Source organism: Amaranthus tricolor, chromosome 16 (assembly GCF_026212465.1).
Source record: "Amaranthus tricolor cultivar Red isolate AtriRed21 chromosome 16, ASM2621246v1, whole genome shotgun sequence".
In the NCBI taxonomy this organism is placed as follows: Eukaryota; Viridiplantae; Streptophyta; class Magnoliopsida; order Caryophyllales; family Amaranthaceae; genus Amaranthus; species Amaranthus tricolor.
This window is the reverse complement of record NC_080062.1, coordinates 1,669,661-1,690,627: the sequence shown is the minus strand read 5'-3', so window position 1 is coordinate 1,690,627 and position 20,967 is coordinate 1,669,661. Positions and strand designations below refer to the sequence as shown.

Genomic DNA, 20,967 nt, shown 5'->3' with positions numbered 1-20,967 from the left:
ACAAGTTTTTATATAAAATTATGATTTTGTCTAATATGCATTCAGTATATTCGAATTCTAAATTTTCATCAACCATTAGGAGTATATCTTAAATGATAATTAAAATATTTAGGACGACAATTGTAATACTTTTGAAAGTTTTTTCATACAATATTAATTGTTAGGTGTGTTTCTAAAAATTTTTAAAAATATTATTTGATCTTTGTAATAAAAAACTCAAAACTTTTCTAACTACCTTCTATAATTCTATTATACGATGATAAATTCACTTCCGTAACTCAAATCTTTGAACCACACAAGAAATTGATGCCTAAATAGTATAAGTCTCTTGAGAAATCTACTTAGGACAACAGTCGCCACATAAGTTTTTATTTTGATTGCCTAAATTATGGGCCACACATTTTGAAGTATAGCCTACAAGAATGTGACGTTCAACTTGAATTTTCTAATAGTTCAAACGCTGTGTACAATATTTGAATTTTAACATTTTAGTTGCATAATTAAAAATTATTAAAGGTAAATATTATAAAAATATGTAATGAGACAATTTAAATAAGATTATACTTAACGACTAATGCCCGATGATTTTCATTAGATCCTTTGCTATCCGTTGGTATTCAAATATATGTATTTTGACATAGAGGTGTTCAAATTAGACCCGATGAGTCGATATTCACTCGAATTCGATTTGACCCGATTTTAAAATGGATTTACAATTATCTAAAAATCAATGTTGATTGGAAACCCGATTTTAAAGCGACTAAAATATCTGACTCGAAATCAATCCAATAACCCAAATAAACACTCAATTTGACATATGAAACTAATTGAAAAATAACTATATGATTAAGAGACTGATAATGATTTCATAGAAGCTTAAAAGAAGGTGCGAGTATGACTGATCAACTCACCGGCTTTCCATCGATCATGTGCTGTGAGCCGGTGACTTTCATGTACTCATGAATCTTTTAAGTTTTACTCCATATTTCTAATTTTGCTATAGAGAAGGTTTTAGTAAATCACAGTTATTTGTGAAATTAACAAATTATCATTAATAGTAGGATTTTATAAGATGAGAGTTTTGTTATTTTAATTTATTTCTTTTAGTTTTGCTTATTTTATGATTATTTTTTTTTATCTTTTTATGATGATTTACAAATCACGGTTATTGATTAAAATTTTTATTTTGCTATATAATATATAAAAAACTTCATTTTAATTTTTAGTAAAATCTAAGTTACTAGAATTATACTTCTGTACATATATACACCGGCTTATAGCAATTAGATTTTTATTACATAGGTTAGTATATAATGTATACTGGTAAGAGACCCTTAATTGAATGTTCATTCTCAAAGAGATTTATATACCTTATGATGAGCCGAAGATTCTAAGGATACGCAACGCACATAGAAAGGAAAGTGTCGAAGTACCTATTGTTGCCCATTATATGTGAGTTGTCAGAAGAGTATAGCATTTTTATAAACTTGAGGGATAACTCTTAATACTACAAAATACCAATTAAGTTTAGTAGTGAACATTTTTTAAACGTATAAGTAAGTTATCTTTTCTCCTTCTTATTTGAGTTGCAGAGGTTCATTTCCTAAACTTGCTTTAAGATTAGTGATGAAGATATACTTTTATAAAATAAGAAAAATTACTTAGAATAATTCAACTTTTATTGATTTTTATACAATAATCTTAATTTTTGATTAACCATCCAAATTTAATGTCACTTATCCAAAAACATTTTTGCCCAAATGGTGACAAGTTTTTACAGGTTAATTACTTAAAAAAGAAAATAGAATAAAAAATCAAAAATATTAAAAGTTAAAACAAAAAATAAACTTAATTGATTTCTTTTAAAATTTTTTAAAATTTTTAAAATTTTTTATAATTTAATTTTATATTAACTTTTTTTTATGTAAAATGACTTGTTATATAAGAAAATTAGTAAAAGGTTTAATTATTCTAGATAATTTTTCCTATAAAATATAAATATATTTATGTTACTAAAATGACTTAATATTGATAAATTTGGATAAACAATATTATTAGAATATATATCATAAAACATTAATTATCAATTTAAATTTTAATTGAGTTAGTATCATCAACTTAATATATTAACTTTTAGAATATATTTCTTAAAATGATAAATTATGATACCACTAATTTTAAAGACACTTATTCTTAAGAGTAAATTTTTAAAAAAAATTTAATCAAGATTCCCAAAAATGTGTTCGAGTTTAAGATAAAATGAAGAAATTAAAGAGTTAAAGGAAAGAAGTAACAAGAATGGAGTTTACATGACAAGACCCATACATGTTTGAAAGTGAAAATATTCGAGTAAAGTAGAATCACCAACGAAGTAGTTAGGCCTACTGTGATTTATCCAGCTTTACGATCATGCTTTGTATCATTACAGTTAATAAAGAGTGAGACAAAATAGGGTCCACACGAAATTAAACCCAATTGCAATATGAATTACTACAAATTTGTGATTTCTACTTAATTTGTCCTAATCCAATTTATCTTATTTTTTATTTTAACACATCTTAATGAATTTACATTATTTATATTTTTAATATAATCATTACATTTATTCTTATATACACTTATAACTAAATTTACTATACTTTATTTCTTTATTTTTGTCCAATTTATTTTGTGTTTTACATGCAATTTTTCCTATATTATTTTGGTGCTATTCATCTTATGTTGCAGGATTCTCACTATCTGACATTTAATTTGATTATTGCTTCTACCTTGATTTCTGTGCCAAAAAACAAATAAAAAAACTGCCCAGATAAAAGAGCATGAATATATCACACATAAACATGAATATGATTTAACTACTTCTATATTATTATTATTATTATTATTAAATCATTAAACTCCCAAACAATTACCGAAAGAAAACAAGAATTGACGGATCACAACTATATAACGCGGAAACTAATAAATTATTGTAATTAATTATTATAAAATACCCAAACAAAACAAAACCTTAAATTTGGTTTTTTTTTTCAAATAAAATATATATAATTAAAAAGAATTTATAACTTGTCAACTCTTCCTTTCACAACTGGCAAATGAATCTTCCACTTTTTTTCTTTCTTTAATCATTGACTTTATTCTCGCCTAAATCTCCTATATATAACCCACCTAATCTCCCTTCATCAAATTCCAATCCACCAATATTTCCTCTATTCTCAAAAAAAAAATAAAATAAATAAATAAATAAAGTTGATAAAAAGATTGAGGGTTCGAAAATCTATAATCTACGATTTTTCTTTAATTCGGGATTAGTCTCGATTCAGTTGGTTAGAATATCGTAGTCTTTGTCTCTCATAAAAAACTCAAAATTTTTCGATCCTTTTATATAGATTCGAAATCGATTTTTATCGTCTTACAGTATATCCAAGAAAAATCTTTTAGTAAAGATTAATTTTCCGTCTTTGTTTTAAGGATTCTTCAGCCTTATCCCGATAAAAAATGGGCAACTACACATCATGTGCATTAACAACACAATTCGGCAAGACTAAATCAGCAAAAGTAATATTTCCATCGGGAGAAATAAAGCAATTTCAACAACAAACAAAGGCAGCAGAATTAATGCTAGAAATTCCAAATTATTTTTTAGTAAATTCAAAGTCATTACAAATTGGTAAAAGATTTTTACCTCTTAATGCAGATGAAGACCTAGAAATAGGGAATGTGTACGTTATGTTTGGTATGAAGAGGGTAAATTCCTTTGTTACTGCGGCTGATATGGGTAAACTTTTCCTTGTTGCCAAACGTGGTTCTAAGAGTAATGGGAGAGTAAGGGTAGTTCCGGCGTGTTCCGAGGAAAGTGAATCGGTGGCGCGTGAGATGGTGGAAGTAGAAGAATTGGAGTTGGAGTTTATGCATAGGAGGTCTGTTGGCCGGTCTAGGAAACCGGTTCTTGAGACTATTGTGGAAGAGCCTAATTCTCTGAGGTGAAAAAAAAAGGAAAAGCAAATTTAATTAAAAAGTTGAAAAAAAATTTAAAATATTTATGGGACAAAAGGTGGGTAATATTTCTTTTTGTATGAATTTTATAAGCTCTCTTGCTTGATTTTAGATGGAGGGGTGAGAGTTGAAATTCATATTTTATTACCCAAAAAAAATTATATTTTGTTGGGATTATTATTAGGATATATAGTAGAGTATATCTGAATAAATAAAGAAGAAATTTTTTTCACGTATCGGGTCTAATTTTTTGTAGCTTGTGAGGTGAAAAAACCAAAAATCAAGTTATTATTCTTTGATCATTTATATGAAAAAAAATCCATATATATATGTAAATTATAAAAAGTAATTAATGAAAATATTTTGTTAATTTGATTGTGCATTTGTATTTGTCTTTTTTCTAGCCTAATTCCAAAATTTGTTGTTTAGGGGGCATCCAATATATCTAGAAGTATTAAGGCAATATTCATGATAATAATTATTATTTTTTTCAATTTTTAGATATCTTCTTGCATATTTATCTATATTTATTGTGCATATTTTGGGCAATTAGTAAAATACTTTGCTTATCTTTAACAACTAAGAACACAATATTTGTGCTAATAATTTAGGAAAATTTGATATTAATAATCTAATATTTTATTCATCTGCTGTGAATAATTCCACATTTAAATTATCTTTAATAATCTAATATTTGTCAAATATTTTCCTACAACATACCAAAAGACTAATATTAGGTAATTATAGGGTATACTGCCGGCAAATTAAAATAAAGATTGGATTATTCATAGCAAACTAAAGGAAAATATTAGATTATTAGAAAATAATCTAAAAGTGAAATTATTTACAGCGGACGAGCAAAAGATTAGATTATTAATATTAATTTTTCTAATAATTTATTATTATATTTTCTCGTGATGAACACATAATTATAAAGAATACTATGGTGCCAACTAAGAACAACTAGTTAAGCAACTTAACAAAAAGGAAATAGTATTAAGTGGATTGCATATGAGGGAATGTTTGATTAAACTTGGAGAAACATAGTCAGCTGCGTCTGCCCTATTAATTATTATGTCCAAACTTATCAAATAATCAATTATTTTATTCAAACACCCTTAAATAGGAAGTCAATATAAGAGTCGAATTTTATCTCAGTTGGAATAAATAAAATTTTTTCAGATAAGATGATGAAATTGAATTTCACCTGATTCTCATCTTCTCATAGCATACTTTTTTATCCAAAAAAATGTGAGGAGACTACAATTAACTAACTATGAATATAAGAATAATTGCGAATTACAGCATTAAAGTTTAGGACTTTTGCAATTACAACCTTAATGTTTATTTTTTGCGAATTACAGTCACCAAAATATCAAAATTATCAACATTCAGGCCAAATAACAGAATTCCGACCACTAAAATGGTAAGAATTCTATGATTTGACCTGAATGCTATTAACTTTGATACTTTAGTGACTGTAATTCATAAAAAACATTGAAACAATAATTCGCAAAAACCATAAATTTAAAAGTTGTAATTCGCAGATTATTCTAAATATAATATATGATCAAGTATGAGAGAATTATTTTTTGCTCAGCACATATCATTTTTAACAGTAAACTCAAAATGACAAAAAATACATTATAAAACACAAGAGTATTATGGATATTTGACTTGGCTCATTAAGCCACCGACTAACGTATTGTGGCTTAATGCATGTATGACCAGTTTTGCACATAAACTAAATCAATCACAAGAGTACACGAGTATTAATAAGTGGCGGGTCAAAAATGTAGTACTAATATTGTATGACAATTTCCATCAACATAGGCTTAGTAGCAAATTACTCCTATATCCCCCACTATCTCTTATTTAGCTATATTTTAAATTTCGTTATTTAACTTTAAATATAAAATAAATGCGACAGAAGAGTAACTATTTAACTTTTAGATTCCTCTAGATTGTTTATTTAGTTATAGACTTATAGTGCAAATCATTTATAAATAATCTATAACTAAAATTGGAAACAAATTAGAGTTTTGCTAAAAGCTCGCAATACGTTTGATTTATAATGAGCTAAGCCCTTTAATTTACATGATAATTTTTTTAATCACATATTCAATTTATATAGCTCATATATTCCTGAATTTAGATCAATTATCCTCTATAAAAATATAAGAGAAGAAAAGGATACTAATGCGTCCGTACATAGTCCTTACTATACATGTGTAATGTGTTGGATAAGAATTGGGTTAGACTCACATAAAAGGGCCCAGTTGTAGCAGGAGCGGCACTCTCGATACATAATTAACATTAATAATTATACTTAAGATAAATAATGCGGAAGATTAAGATTAATAAATTTGAGTCTGTTACAACTCTTTCCCCCTTTAGATAGTTTCGTCCCGAAACTAAGACTTACCAAAAAGGTTACGATAACGCTCTCTCATGTCGACCTCTTTTTCCCAAGTCGCCTCTTCAACCCCGTGGTTTGACCACGAAACCTTGACCAATGGAATCCTCGAATTTCTCAACTCTTTTACTTGGGTATCTAAGATCCTGATTGGTCGTTCCTCATACACCAAAGACTCCTCAATCAAAAGCGGCTCATGAGCTAGAACATGAGACGGATCATGAAAATACTTGCTGAACTGTGAAACATGGAACACATTATAAACTTTTGCTAAACTTGGAGGTAAAGCCAACTCATAAGAATCTCCCTCGACTCTCCTCAAGATCTCAAAAGGTCCAATAAATTTTGGACTCAACTTTCCTCGAACTCCAAAACGCTGGACACCCCTCGTAGGTGAAACCTTTAGAAAAACCTTGTCGCCAACCTCAAGTTATAACATCTTTCGACGATTATCAGCATAACTCTTTTGTCGGCTCTGTGCTGCTCTCATGTTCTGTTGAACAATCTTCAGAGCATCAATGGATTCCTGAATCACATCCGGACCTTCGGGAATGGTCCTATCCATTAAATCTCAACACAAAGGTACTCGACACTTCCTTCATAAAGAGCTTCATACGGTGCCATTCTAATACTAGATTGGAAATTGTTGTTGTAAGCGAACTCCACCATCGGTAATTTATCTTCCCAAGAACCTTCAAAGTCCAACACAAAATATCTCAAAAGATCCTGTAAAGTCCGAATAATTCTCTCAGTCTGACCATCAGTCGCAGGATGAAAAGCAGTACTCAAGCACAACTTACTCCCAAAAGCTTCCTGCAACTTTTCCCAAAACCTCGATAAAAACTTCGGATCCCTATCTGAAACAATAGTCCTCGGAACACAATGAAGTCTGACAATCTCTCGGACATAGGCTTCTGCTAATTGCTTGGCCCCCAAAGTATTCTTCATCGGCACAAATCTAGAGACCTTGGTCAATCTGTCAACAATGACCCAAATAACATCATTCCCTCGTTGGGTCCTTGGTAGCCCTACCACAAAGTCCATATAAATCGAGTCCCACTTCCAATCTGGGATAGGCAACGGTTAAAGCAACCCTGAACTCTTTTGTCTCTCGAACTTTACCCTCTGGCAGGCTAGGCACTTAGACATAAAATCAGAGACGTCTTTCCTTAGACCTTTCCACCAAAATATCTCTCTTATCTCTTTAATCATCTTATCTTGATCTGGATGCAAATGAAATAAACTTTGATGACCATCCTTTAGAATCTCATTCTTCAATTCAAATTGATTTGGAACACACAATCTACCGTTCATCCTCAATTCTCCTCTTTCTCCTAACTCAAAAGCATCAATCTCATTTTCCTCAACTTTATGGATCAACTCAACAATCTTTGGATCCTTAAGTTGTGCCTCAATTATACGATCAAACAAAGTGAGTTGTATAGTCATTGCTCCCAAATACTGACCAACCTCGTGTCGACTACAAGTCTCTAATCCCAAACTCTGCATCTCACAATACAACTCCCATGGTACAGACATAATGGCATTCACAGACACTCTCGGTCTCCTACTCAAGGCATCAGCTACCTTATTCGCTTTTCCAGGGTGGTACACAATTTCAAGATCATAATCCTTAATAATCTCAAGCCACCGCCTTTGGCGCATGTTCAATTCCTTTTGGTTGAAGACATACCTCAAATTTTGATGATCAGTGTAGATCTTACACGGTAACCCATAAAAAATAATGTCTCCACAACTTCAAAGCAAAGATCACTGCAGCAAGTTCAATGTCATGCACGGGGTAATTCACCTCATGTGGCCTTAACTGCCTGGATGCATAAGCTATGACCTTTCCTTCTTGCATAAGTACACAACCCAAACCTTCGAATGAAGCATCACAATAGACCTCGAATGGCTTGCTACAATCAGGCATTGCTAAAACATGGGCAGTAGTATGTCTTTTCTTTAATTCCTCGAAAGCAATTGTGTGCCTATCATTCCACTGAAATCGTATCCCTTTCTTCAACAGCTTAAACATGGGACGAGCAACCTTAGAAAAGTTTTCAACATATTTCCTATGGTACCCAGCTAATCCTAAAAAGCTCCGAACTTCAGTCACATTTTTAGGAATCGGCCAGTCCGTTATTGCTTTAATCTTCTCAGGATCTACAGAAATTCCATCCTTAGACACCACATGACCTAGAAAAAAAAATTTCCTCAAGCCAAAACTCACACTTACTAAACTTCCCATACAATTTCTCTTTTCTCAAAAGCTCCAGAATCATTCTCAAGTGTCATGTTCTTCCCTACTCCTTGAATATACCAAAATATCATCGATAAAAAAAATCACGAATTTATCCAAATAAGGACGAAGATCCCTCTGCATCAAATCCATAAATGCTGCAGGTGCATTTGTTAACCCAAATGACATCACCTAAAACTCATAATGTCCATATTGGGTCCAAAATGCTGTTTTAGGAACATCCTCCTTGGCTATCCTCAATTGATGATATTCAGACCTTAAATCAATCTTCGAGAACACCTGAGCGCCTCTTAGCTGATCAAACAAATCATCTATCCTGGGCAAAGGGTAATGGTTCTTAATGGTGATGTTATTAATCTCCCTATAATCAATACACAATCTCATCGTTCCAACCTTCTTCTTCACGAACAGAACAGGGGCTCCCCAGGGTGACACACTAGGTCGGATAAATCTTTTCTCCAATAACTCATCTAATTGCTTTTTCAATTCAGCTAACTCAGCTGAAGCAAAACGGTACGAAGTCTTAGAGATATGGGTAGCGTCAGGAATTAGATCAATATGAAAGTACCTCTCTCCTTGGAGGTAAACCAGGTAGATCCTCAGGGAAAACATCAGGGTAATCACAAACAATTCGGGTTTCCTTAAGACTTAACTCGATTTTCTCCTCACTACTAGCAATAAAACATAAATATCCCTTATCTCCATGTTTAATCATCTCAATGGCTTGAACTGCAGAAATGGTCTGAATGAGAAACACAGAATTCTTTCTAATCAAACATTCTCCACCTGGAGCCTTAACCCGAACAATCTTCTCTTTACACAAAATCTCGGCATGATGACGTCCCAACCAGTCCATCCCCAAAACAATATCATATGTACCCAACTCAAACACTATTAAATCGGCAGGTAGATGGTTGTCCGAAATCTCAAGAGGGAAATTAGGAAAGATACGGTCATATAGGAATGGTGAACCGTCAGGTAATAGAATTTGGAGATTAAATTTTTGAGGTTCAAGAGATAGAGGATTTATGAAGGAAAGAAGTAGAGATAAAAGATCGGTCAGCTCCTGAATCAAAAAGAATATGAGCCAAAGAGTCTGCTACGACAAAGTGACCAGAAATGACCTTACCCTCAAACGCTTGATGAAGATTGTCTACATGGTTGCTAATAGCGTGTAAACCCGCAGTCCTCCTAGCTGTAATACTCTGAAAATTTCACAAAGAACTAGGAGCTCCATAATTACTAGTACTACTAGCTCCCAACTGGATCCCTTCTCGGCAGTTAGTGGAAACATGACCCTCCTTTTTGCATTTGAAGCAGATGATCTTCCCAGTGCATGAACGATCTCGGTGATCCTTACCACATAAGCGACACTTCCAAACTGTGATTCTTGTTGAAGTTGTTGGTTGGAACGACTTACGATCCCAATTGGTCGGCCTCTTGTTCCTGTTGTTGTTGCCTCCACCAAATTTTCTTTTGTTGGTGTTGTCCTCCTTGTCAAGGATCCTCTCATACTCAAGCGCTCGGTCGTAGAGATCTCGGAAGTCAGAATACTTCTCGATCCCCTTTTGGATCTTAAGATTAAGACCCTCGAAGAAGTGGGATGCACGAACACTTTCTTTGCTTACGATGTCAGAAGCAAATTGAGACAGCTAATTGAACTTACTATTGTACTCAATCACGGTCATAAGACCCTGACGAAGATGTAAGAACTCATTCTCCTTTTTCCGTTGGAGTGATGGCGGATAGAATTATTGACGAAGAGTTATAAGAAAATCATCCCAAAAGGTTTCAGTCATAGTGGCCTTGACAGAACGCCACCATAACTCTGCTGGACCAGATAGTAGAAGGAAGCCATCTTTACTTTTAGGTGCACTGGACAGTTAATGACCTCTAAAAGTTTCTCCATCTCTACGAGCCAATTCTCGAAGCGAACCGGATCAGCTTCTCCGTCGTATTGCGGCGGACGATGATATGCCATATTCTTAAAGTATTTCCCATCGTCATTGGCCTCTTGAGCCTGATTCTCCATGAGGGTGATTAATCGCTCATTTGTCCTTTCCATCCGAGCTAGTTGTGCTTCTAGCTCTCGAACTCTAGCTTCATGATCAGATGAAGTTACGTCATTTCTTACCTAAAATTTTTTTTTAAACATATGACTAACTTTCACATTAACTTAATTAATCTGGCACGTAATTTCGCACATAGTCACATAAGCACATAGAAAACAAATAGAATTTTTAGGAAGACGTGTTTTGAAAATCATTTGACATTCTTGGTTTTTTTTGTAAAGTCGGCTATCGAGCCTTTCACATGGAACTAAAATTCCAAGATTCGAGTAACTTTAGCTCTGATACCACGTGTAGCAGGAGCGGCACTCTCGATACATAATTAACATTAATAATTATACTTAAGATAAATAATGCGGAAGATTAAGATTAAGAAATTTGAGCCTGTTACACCAGTTTGAGCCAACTCAAATGAGACAAGCGTACTCCAACTCAATTCGACCCATTTATAATTTTGTGTTTTAAAATGTTCATTAAAATAAGCATATCCTATTGAGTTAAATGTCTCATGATTTAATTACTTGCTTTGGTCAATTATACTCAGATTATTGACTATTGTAAATTTATAACAATTATCATAATTCAAGCAAAAATATTTACTATAATTAAGGCCCGTTTTAGTCCGTTTCATTTATGTGAAAAAATGGCTTGTTTGAAGCAAATTCTATTTACGATCCGACTCATTTAAAGCCCGCATATCTAAGGATTAGATCCGGACTTCCAATAGGCTCGGCCTATTGTACAACAATCTACTCCTTACATCAAAAATGTATTCTAATTTTCTTTACAAAAAGGAAGAGTATATGGTTATATTGATAAAGGATCAACTCTAAATGCTTAAGGTCCCAACTCTCCAAGTACCATACCATAGACAGATTCAAATATGATCATATAATGCATTCAATATAATTCGGTACAACACCTTTTTAATAGATAAAGTGACTGTGTTTTAATTTATTAGCCTTTCAAGAAAGGATAGGTAGACAATCGTAAACTGCCAAAGAGTATTATAATATGAAACATAGTTGAGCATAAAATGTAATTGAGAGGTGTTTTGGACTACTTAAAGGAAGATGGAGTAATATACATAGAACTTAGAAGCCTCTCAGAACTCAATGTCACATTGTGATGACTTGTTGTTTACTTCACAATTTAATTAGAAAAGTGATGTCCACGGATAGAGAAAGAGGATTTGAGTGATGATGATTTAGATGATGATTCTAATGATGAAGTTGAATACATTACTACAGTTGTTGACTTGTTGCTTCTAATCAATAGACTAATTATAGAAATAGATTAGCTCAAAATTTGTTTAATGCTTGGAGGGCAAAAGTTAGACAAGGTTTGTACTAAGTGATTGTTTGATTTTTTTATTTTTTTTTTTGTTGATGCATAAGTTGAATAATGCTAGTTATCTAGTAAGTTTCATATCTACTTTTGCTGCTTGATGATGACATATCAGGTAAATCCTATACCTAGCTTGCATAATTGGTTTAATTGTCCTTGAATTTTGCAAGTACTTAAGATGGTGACGAATACCATTTGCCAAGAGAGAAGTAGTAGAAGGAGGGGCAAAAACAAGCACTTTTGGACATGTCAAGAAGATCCGTTGCTAATAAAAGATAAACTAATTGTATATTGATCCTAAGTAGAAAGATGATGGTGGTTTTTAAAAATGGCTACAAGATCAATAGGTTGGAAGAGTTAATAATTGGTGGGCAATCTACTTGGAGTTTGAAGGCTTTCGGCACGAATCAAGAATCAAACATTGATCGGAGAAGTATTGTACACAAGCTAAGATGTTATCTACTTCGATATCTCACTCTTACCCTTTTTCCTCTTTATCATTCTCTTTTCATTACATTTTATATTCTCATACCAAACATCTATTAGAGTGATCACTTATTAATCACTTATAATTTTAAAATAGTTAATTAGAAACGAGCTCATTTCATTACAAAACAATCTCATTCAAGACTTGATATTATTAAATTCGAGCATAATACTATCATACATTCTACTAAAAAGGTTAAAAATTTTCAAGTGTCACAACTTGAGAGAGATTGCCATATGGAATTCATTTATTTTGCTAAAGAAAAATGACATGGTATTTGATCTTGACTAATATCTCTATCATTAAAGTATCTTTGACTAACAATTTATTATAGTTAAATTGAGTAAATTAGAGAATATAACATATTGCATAATATATTGTTGATGATTTTCAAAATTACTCCTTCCGTTCCGTTTTGTTTGTCCACTTTAGTTTTTCCACTTTATGAGAAAGAAATTTAAATATGATTTTTAAAGTATATATTCAAGACAAAATATATTTACGTGAGATCTTGTTAGATTTATCTTGAAACAGAGAATCTTAATATAAAATTTTTACAATTTTTTATTATGCATACTATGAGGTATCGACGCTTAAAATTTGCTTTAAAATACGTGAAAAAGTAAAATGGACAAACAAAAATGAACAGAAGGAATACTAAGTTAATCTATACATTTAGTGTTTCAAGTGCATAATATTTGTAGCTTTTTTTTTAACATTATATATTTATATATGTGAATGATGAAAAAATCGGTATATTGCAAAAATTTCTAGGATTATTCTTCAAAATCCCAAAATATTATCAATATGATCAAAATTCAAACATAAAAATACTACTACTCCTGAGTCCTAATAATATAACATCACCCCCACAATATGACCCCACATATAAAAACACAGTCAAACATTTCATTTCAATACTCCAATCAATTTCTCTTCCTCTTCTTGTAGGGTTTTAATCTATCCTCCATTCTCTCTCATCTCTCTTGATAAACTCGATTTTCTTCGCAAAAACTGATCAATGGCGGGAATTAAGCTTCCTCCACCAGAAGAAACTGCCGAGCTTTCTCAACAAAGAACTTCGACCACCGGAGATCTCATCTCCGACGATGATCGCTCAATCGCCGCCGATTCCTGGTCAATTAAGAGCGAGTATGGTAGTACTTTGGACGATGAACAACGTCATGCTGACGCTACTGAAGCTCTCGCTGCTGCTAATCTTCGTCCTTCTTCCGAGTATAGGTTGTTGAAATTTCTTAGCTATTTTTTTTATTTACATCAGGTTTTTTTTGATTTGAATCGCTCATTTTGTTTGTTGTTGTGATCAATGAATTTATTTTGAAATTTTTTGTTTTGTTCAATACATTTAAGTTTTGTCCTTTCAATCTCTTTACTTTTTCAGGATTTTTCATTGATAGTCATTCAATTAGATTTCGTTGTAGTTGTTGCTGTTGTCTATGTGATCAATGTATACATTTTGAAAGATTCAGGTTTTTCGAATACATTTTGCATTTTTTTGAATTTTTTTGTGTAATTAGGTTTTGTTTTATATTTTTGTCCTTCTTCAAATTTTTTTTTTAATAGATTTTAGGTTTTGTTTTATATTTTGTTGTCTATGTGATCAATGTATTCATTCAATTAGAGATTGTTGTTGTCATGGTCTTTGTGATTGTCATCAGTGTGATTAGGTTTTTTGCTGAATTTTTTATTTGAATTCTCTGCTCAGATTTTGATTAGCTTTTTGTTCTTAAATTTACGCATTGCCTGAAATGAAAACCTATTTTTGATGTGATTGAATATCAAGAGATGTTTTTTTTAATAAAAATTATTCCCCTAAATGAGGTAATTTGGTGTCTCTGTCTTAAATTTTGGTGTTTACTGACATGTGATTAACTTTAGAATTGTCAATGATTGTGTGACCAGATAGAAGTGTTATGTTGTTGTGGAATTAGTTCGTGTTGTTGGAATCAATTTAAGTAGGGTTTACCTGCTGAAATAGAGATATATGTTGCCATTGTATATAGTTCCCTCGTTAATTTATCAGGTGGCTCTTTTTGCTTTTGGTTTCTGCTTGAAGTTGGCATTGAATATCGATATTTATTCTTTGTTGATGTATTCAGTGTGGCGGCATTTTTTTCTCTCCGAAAAATTTGTGAATTGTGGTTTGATATGAGTTAAAGGATGCTTATTATTGAGCAAGTTTACATTTGTTATTGTTGCTATACTAAATTTATGTATTTACCAAAATGAGATTGTGTTTGCCGAAACTGAACTCTATTTGTAGTATTACATAAGCTACCTTATTTGTTGTATGGAGTCGCAGTTCGTTACCTAGTTTTGTTAGCCTAAATTTCCCATGTTTCTGTTTGCAATTTGCAAAGGATTAATAAATTAGGTGTAGCTGGATTACAACACTTCTAAACGTCATTAATATATTCTAATACCATCAGGCTGTGTACTCTGATGACTCTGGGAGGAAATAATCTTTTTCTTACCTGTGAAGCAAATTAAACTTGTTGGATTTGTTATTAACTTTTTTGTAGCAACATTATGAATTCACTTGCTTCATTTAGAGTTTGTTTTCTGAATTGATGATCTGTTATTATTTTTGTTTATGTTAAGTTATTGCGGAAATGTTGAGGGTTTGTTTCTTTGGTGAGTGACAGTTCAGACAAGGATTCAGAGAAAGATGAGGAAGATGGTGATGGGATTGCTTCAATGCTGGGTCTTCAAAGTTATTGGGATGCTACATATTCTGATGAGCTTGAGAATTTCCGTCAACATGGTCATGCTGGTGAAATTTGGTATGCATTATCTTCTGTTTCTGGTGCGGTCTTCAATTTTAACAGTCTATTAAGTGATTTGTATTCTGTGGTCATAAAAATAGACAAGCATTTTCATGGTTTTACAATTGTTACGTGATTCGTAGTTTTAGTATTGTGCTACGGCATTTTTGGAATATTATGAGCTTAAGATTATAATACTATATGTCGCAACATGGTTTAATGCAATAGTTTATTTATTATGTTTTCTCTTTGAAAGCATGAAAAAAGGACAATTCCATTGTTTGAGGATGCTTACTAGACCATTTATTAGTAATCAAGATTCATGTAGTATCATAAAATCACCTCAAGAAATGATTGTTTATTCTTAGCTAATTTCTTTCCTTGTACTCTGAAGTATTTTAATATAAAATTTTGTTGAGATCCTCCATGTCATACTGTCAATTAAAATGATAACATGCAATGTTTGAGATAATAGTATTTTAACCATAATGTGTATTTTCTATACGTTTAAGTTTGCTCCGCCTAGGAGAAAAAACTCTCACAAATAAAAGGGAGTTGGGTACACTCACATGGTGTGGACAAAGGAGTATGATTTTGGCATTGTTTTTATTGGAGCTCTCCGGCTCAATTCTTTTTATTTTTTCTCACTGCGACATGCTGATAGGTTTGGGCCTGAAGTCATGGAGACGGTCGTGTCTTGGACAAAGAACTTGTGCATGGACATTTCTCGCCGTCACTTACTGAACCATATTGGTGTAGAAAAGATGGAATCTAATGATAATGAAGTTCACGACCTGTCAAGCTGGAGTGTACTTGACCTTGGGACCGGCAATGGTTTGCTTCTTCAAGAGCTTGCTAAGCTTGGGTATTGATTGCATGCTGTTAGTCATCTACATGTGATGCCAACTAAACTCTAGTTTGATAATTTATACCATAGCTGTATGATTATGTTGTTTTGTTGCTTCTTAATTCAGTTTTGGAAATGAGTTATCATGTTTGAAGCTTGAATATTTGAAATCTAAAAATTTTGCTAAAACCACTGTTGTTTGGAGCGAGTAGGAAAATGATTTCCTTTTAATGTATTATTAATGTAATACTAGGTTCTGGCAGGTTTTTTTGGAATACAAGTTAGCGTGGTTGTTTTAAATAGACACACTTATTATTCTTGAAAATTTTTTGTACTCGAGTTAAGTTGTTTACAACTCACTATAACAACCTATGACAGGATAATAGCATTTAAACCGGAATTAGTCTGAGAATTTTGGGTGTTAGCTTTGTGTATGATTGTTAGTGGGGTAACATGTTGCCTTGTTTTTTGTGATTAGCTGAAAAGTCAACCTTTAAGCCTGTGTTAAATTAAATTATTTATTGATGGATTCGGGTGGTTTTTTTTTGGTTATTGTGGTTTTTGGTGGATGCTTTCTTTAGAAGAAAATAATGAATGATTTTTTTTACTTGTTAAATCTATAAGTGAGCTATCCCTTGAGCCTACTTGTAATGAAAATGCAGTGAACTGATTAATGTGCTACCTTTTGTTGCTTGGTTTTTTATTGCACTTGATGCAGACTACACTCTATTGAAAAATAAGTAATTTCTCAAAATATGATGGGAAATCTAAGCTAAGCTATGGGTTGTTAAGTTTGAGGATTGTGTCATGATGATTTTGTTCTGTCGTTGCAGAAGTTTTTCATTCTTTTAATTCTAAGTTCAGGTGATGTTTGAATGGATCTTGGTCCATTAGTCGAAATATTTCTGTTTTTTCATTGACATGCATTATTGATTGCCTCCCATTATTGTATAATGTCTCTTATCTCGAGTGTTTGCATTCAGGTTCTCGGATTTAACTGGGGTTGACTACAGTGAAGGGGCTATTGACCTTGCTCGTGGTCTTGCTGAGAGGGATGGATTTAGTAACATTACATTTATGGTATTGTTCTGATTCATTCCGTCTTTATATACTAATAATTGGCTTTCATTACTTGTTTTATATAAATGATTATTTCTTAATTTCAGAATATTATATACCATCCAACAATTTCATTCCAATATTCAATTGTATTTGTATGAACGAAAACCATTAACGACCTGTTTGGTTAGTGGTACTAAATGGTTTTAACGAGAATGATTTATAGTGTAAAATTTCAGCGAAGGTTCCATGTCATTCTCATGGTAATGAAACTTTGATTACAAAAAAATTTTTGTTTACAAATTTGCATTACCACCTAATACTGTCTCTTCCAATGGTAATGCATTAGAATGAAATTTATGAAGAAAATGAGATGATTGAAATTGGACAAGCATGAGGCAAGAGATTTTTCAACTAAAGTTGTACTAGTTTTCCTTTCCATTACCACCGTTTAATATCACCTACCAAAAGGGTCGTAAAGGGTTTATATTTTCAGCTAAGCTAAGGAAAAAACAATGGAAGTCAAAAGATGGAAAACACAGAAACAGTATATGTGGAATGTTGAGTATCGTCTATAATAGGTTACAACTTACAAGTCTATGAGATAGTAGTTAGCGAGTTGTATTGTAAGGATATGGGACAACTGACAATTGTTATACTCCCTAATATTCTAATCAAATGTCTCATATTGTGTTGTACACTTGCTGATGCACTATTTTAATTATGAATATCTCTAATTGTGTTTGGTTAAAAATTATAAAAAGTTGCTATATCTTAACTTATAAATTGAGAATACAAAATACAAACTAGGAGTAATTGGTGAATAGTTAGAATAATAAAGGGGACATTTGATCATGATAGGAGGGAGTGGTAATCATAATTCCCACTTCCACAATTGCATTAAATAGTGGAAATGTGGAATGAGAGTCGAAGAGAATCAATTACGTAAAATTGTTTCCTTTGATTGGTTTTAAATTGCAAACTTACTTTAGTATTGCGAATCAATAAGCCCATTGGTTATTATTTGAAGATTTTTTTTTGTCTTGGAACTTGTAGGTAATATTGTGGAATTTTTCACATATATGATGGTTCAGTTGAATACCTGAATAGATTACTTAAGCACTAATTTTATCACATAATTACTTTCCTAGTCCAGATTTTTGTTTCTTTTGGACTATACCGTGCGCGTGCATATTTGAAATCTTAATTGTAGGAGTTACGTTCTCTAGTGCCTACAGTAATCCACTTCTCTGTTAATGAACAAAATCCACTCATCTATGGTTCAACTTAACAACCATGCTAGTTAGATCTTGATTTATGGACTACTTAATTCATGGCCTGTTTTAAAGTCTTACATTGTATTTCCTTTTGCTTACCAGCAGTTCAACCATTATGGAAATCCTTTTCTTGATGTTGTGTCAAAAAATGTAATGACCATTTTCCTTGCCCTTGGTATCTATTTTTTTTTTATTTTTTTTTATTTTAGGTTGATGATGTTCTTGACACCAAAATAGAAAGACAGTTTAAGCTTGTAATGGATAAAGGAACCTTGGACGCCATTGGCCTGCATCCTGATGGCCCTATCAAAAGGTTGGTTTTGTTTGTTTGTGTTTTTTCGTGGTTTTTCATGTGATTCGTCGACAAAAGTACAGTCTAAAATGTCCAACTGGTGATTTGTGACCAGACATCCTCTATTATTCATCAATTTTCCTTTCTTCACTGATTTTGATGTACAGGAAACATGTATCTCTTATTTACAAATACATCTTTTTTATGCTTGAGTCTTAGTTAGATTTCCTACTTATGCTTTATCTTGTTACTTAAAAGGCAAAAGTCTAGTGTCTCTTCGCTGAAAGCTATTAGCATCTATGCAGTACATTTACTCTATGTTACAGTGATGTTGTTTCGAACTACCAATACCAACATATTTGTTTCTTGTTTCAGGCTAATGTACTGGGATTCGGTTGCAAAAGTTGTTGCCCCAGGGGGAATATTAGTAAGTCACAATTGCTATTATTAGCTTATTGCTGAATGCCAAGAGTTTCCATTTTAAAAACTTATTCTCAGTTCATGATGGTCATTTTCGGGAAAAGTACTAGTAACTAGATTTTTGAATAGTGTAAATCTGATCCCCCAATACTCTTTGAAGCAACCCTTTCTGTCACTGTCTTGAGGCGCTACCAAGTACCAAGATATGGCACTATTCACAATTCTTATGAGACTCTTGTTTTTTGGTGTAATATTGATCTGAAAACTTCATACATGATTCATATTTTCTCATTACACGCCTGCGTTTTATCCATGAATTGTAGGTTATAACTTCGTGCAACAGTACTAAAGATGAGTTGTTGCAAGAGGTAGAGAGCTTTAATCAGAGATCTGCTGGCACTTACGTCGACTCTGACACCTCAACTGACCAAGATGCTGCGACAAATCCTGTCCTTTTCCAATATGTCGACCATGTTCGATCATACCCGACATTTATGTTTGGAGGAGTTGAAGGATCGCGTGTTGCAACGTTAGCTCTTCTGCGCAACTGAAGATCAGTAGATCTAATAACAGGCATATGTTTCTTCTAACTGGTTCTTTATTATATGGGTTCTAGTTTGTGGGTGGCAGTATGGAACTATGAAAGAAGTGCCTGCAAACTGATGCATGTCCACAGATCTCAATTGATTTTTATGATTCGACTTAGTTTAACATGTTTTGCATGGATTGTCAAAATACAAGGGAAACTCTAATGTTGTAGAAGGCTTGTTTTGTAAATTATAATATGGTTATTGGCGGTTTTGGGTTTATTTATGTTTCAAATTTTTTTACCAAAATGCTACTCAAAGTGAAATATAGTAAAGCTCACGAATATGAAATCCTTTGCCAAATGTTCATTCATCCGAATGTGTGTAAAATTTGCCCCTTACAGCATTGGCAACAAAATTGATTTCGGAGACATGGCGGATCACTTCAATGACCTGATGTCAACTAGCCAGTTCTTGACAAAGATGTGGGCCTGATAATTATACTCTTTTTTGGGATCAGAAAGAGTAAAAAGAACAGCGGTTATGTGAACTATGAGTCTTGGAATGTGGTTGGATAGGTTGGAATAGAAGATGGAAGAAAAGGAGATGATTTTTTGGAGACGTATAACCAATTCTAACTTAAAATAGTAGATCAACATTTTTCACTATGATTCGAGGTTGAGCTCTTTCAAAAGATATTTGATCATATGATGATTCTAAGACAAAAAATTGTCGCTTTATCATCAGTTGTTTACAATGAATTTGCGATAATCAGCTTAATATAACCTAGTCAAATCCTTGATCTAAACTAAAACTCATTAACGTAGGCAATTTTGATCTTTTCAAAATCATGTTTTCACATTGTTGTATATGATGGAAAATGTTAGAGATGGATATACAACTCTATTTTACACAAGAAATGACCATTTGAGTGTTGGAAATACTTCACATGTGAAACAAGATTCCACATCGATAAAAATAGTGGATTGTTGACTTGTATATATATTGCATGAGCTAATCTTCCTACTACCATATGGTTTTGGGAAACAATGAACTTCACCAAGTGTACGTGCAAGTCAATGCTCATGACCCGTGGGCTTGTGAGTCCGAGCCCAATGTGACGAATTGTCATGGCCTAATATTGAGAAATGGATAATTTAGCAAGGTAAGATGAATTGTAG

General features: G+C 32.5%; 2 protein-coding genes across 2 annotated transcripts; both read left to right on the top strand.

The window, feature by feature from the left end:
• Window positions 1-3,498: 3,498 nt before the first annotated feature.
• Window positions 3,499-4,127, top strand: LOC130803308 (uncharacterized). Its single transcript, XM_057667508.1, has 2 exons — window positions 3,499-3,983; window positions 4,109-4,127. The coding sequence occupies exons 1-2, from the start codon at window positions 3,499-3,501 to the stop codon at window positions 4,125-4,127; spliced, it is 504 nt and encodes a 167-aa protein (XP_057523491.1).
• Window positions 4,128-13,487: 9,360 nt separating this feature from the next.
• On the top strand, window positions 13,488-20,159 carry LOC130802252 (uncharacterized). The gene is made up of 7 exons (XM_057666187.1): window positions 13,488-13,820; window positions 15,245-15,382; window positions 16,029-16,229; window positions 17,195-17,291; window positions 18,757-18,860; window positions 19,215-19,266; window positions 19,583-20,159. Exons 1-7 carry the CDS (start codon window positions 13,600-13,602, stop codon window positions 19,808-19,810), a joined length of 1,041 nt encoding a protein of 346 aa, XP_057522170.1. The 5' UTR covers window positions 13,488-13,599; the 3' UTR covers window positions 19,811-20,159.
• The last annotated feature ends 808 nt before the right edge of the window (window positions 20,160-20,967 follow it).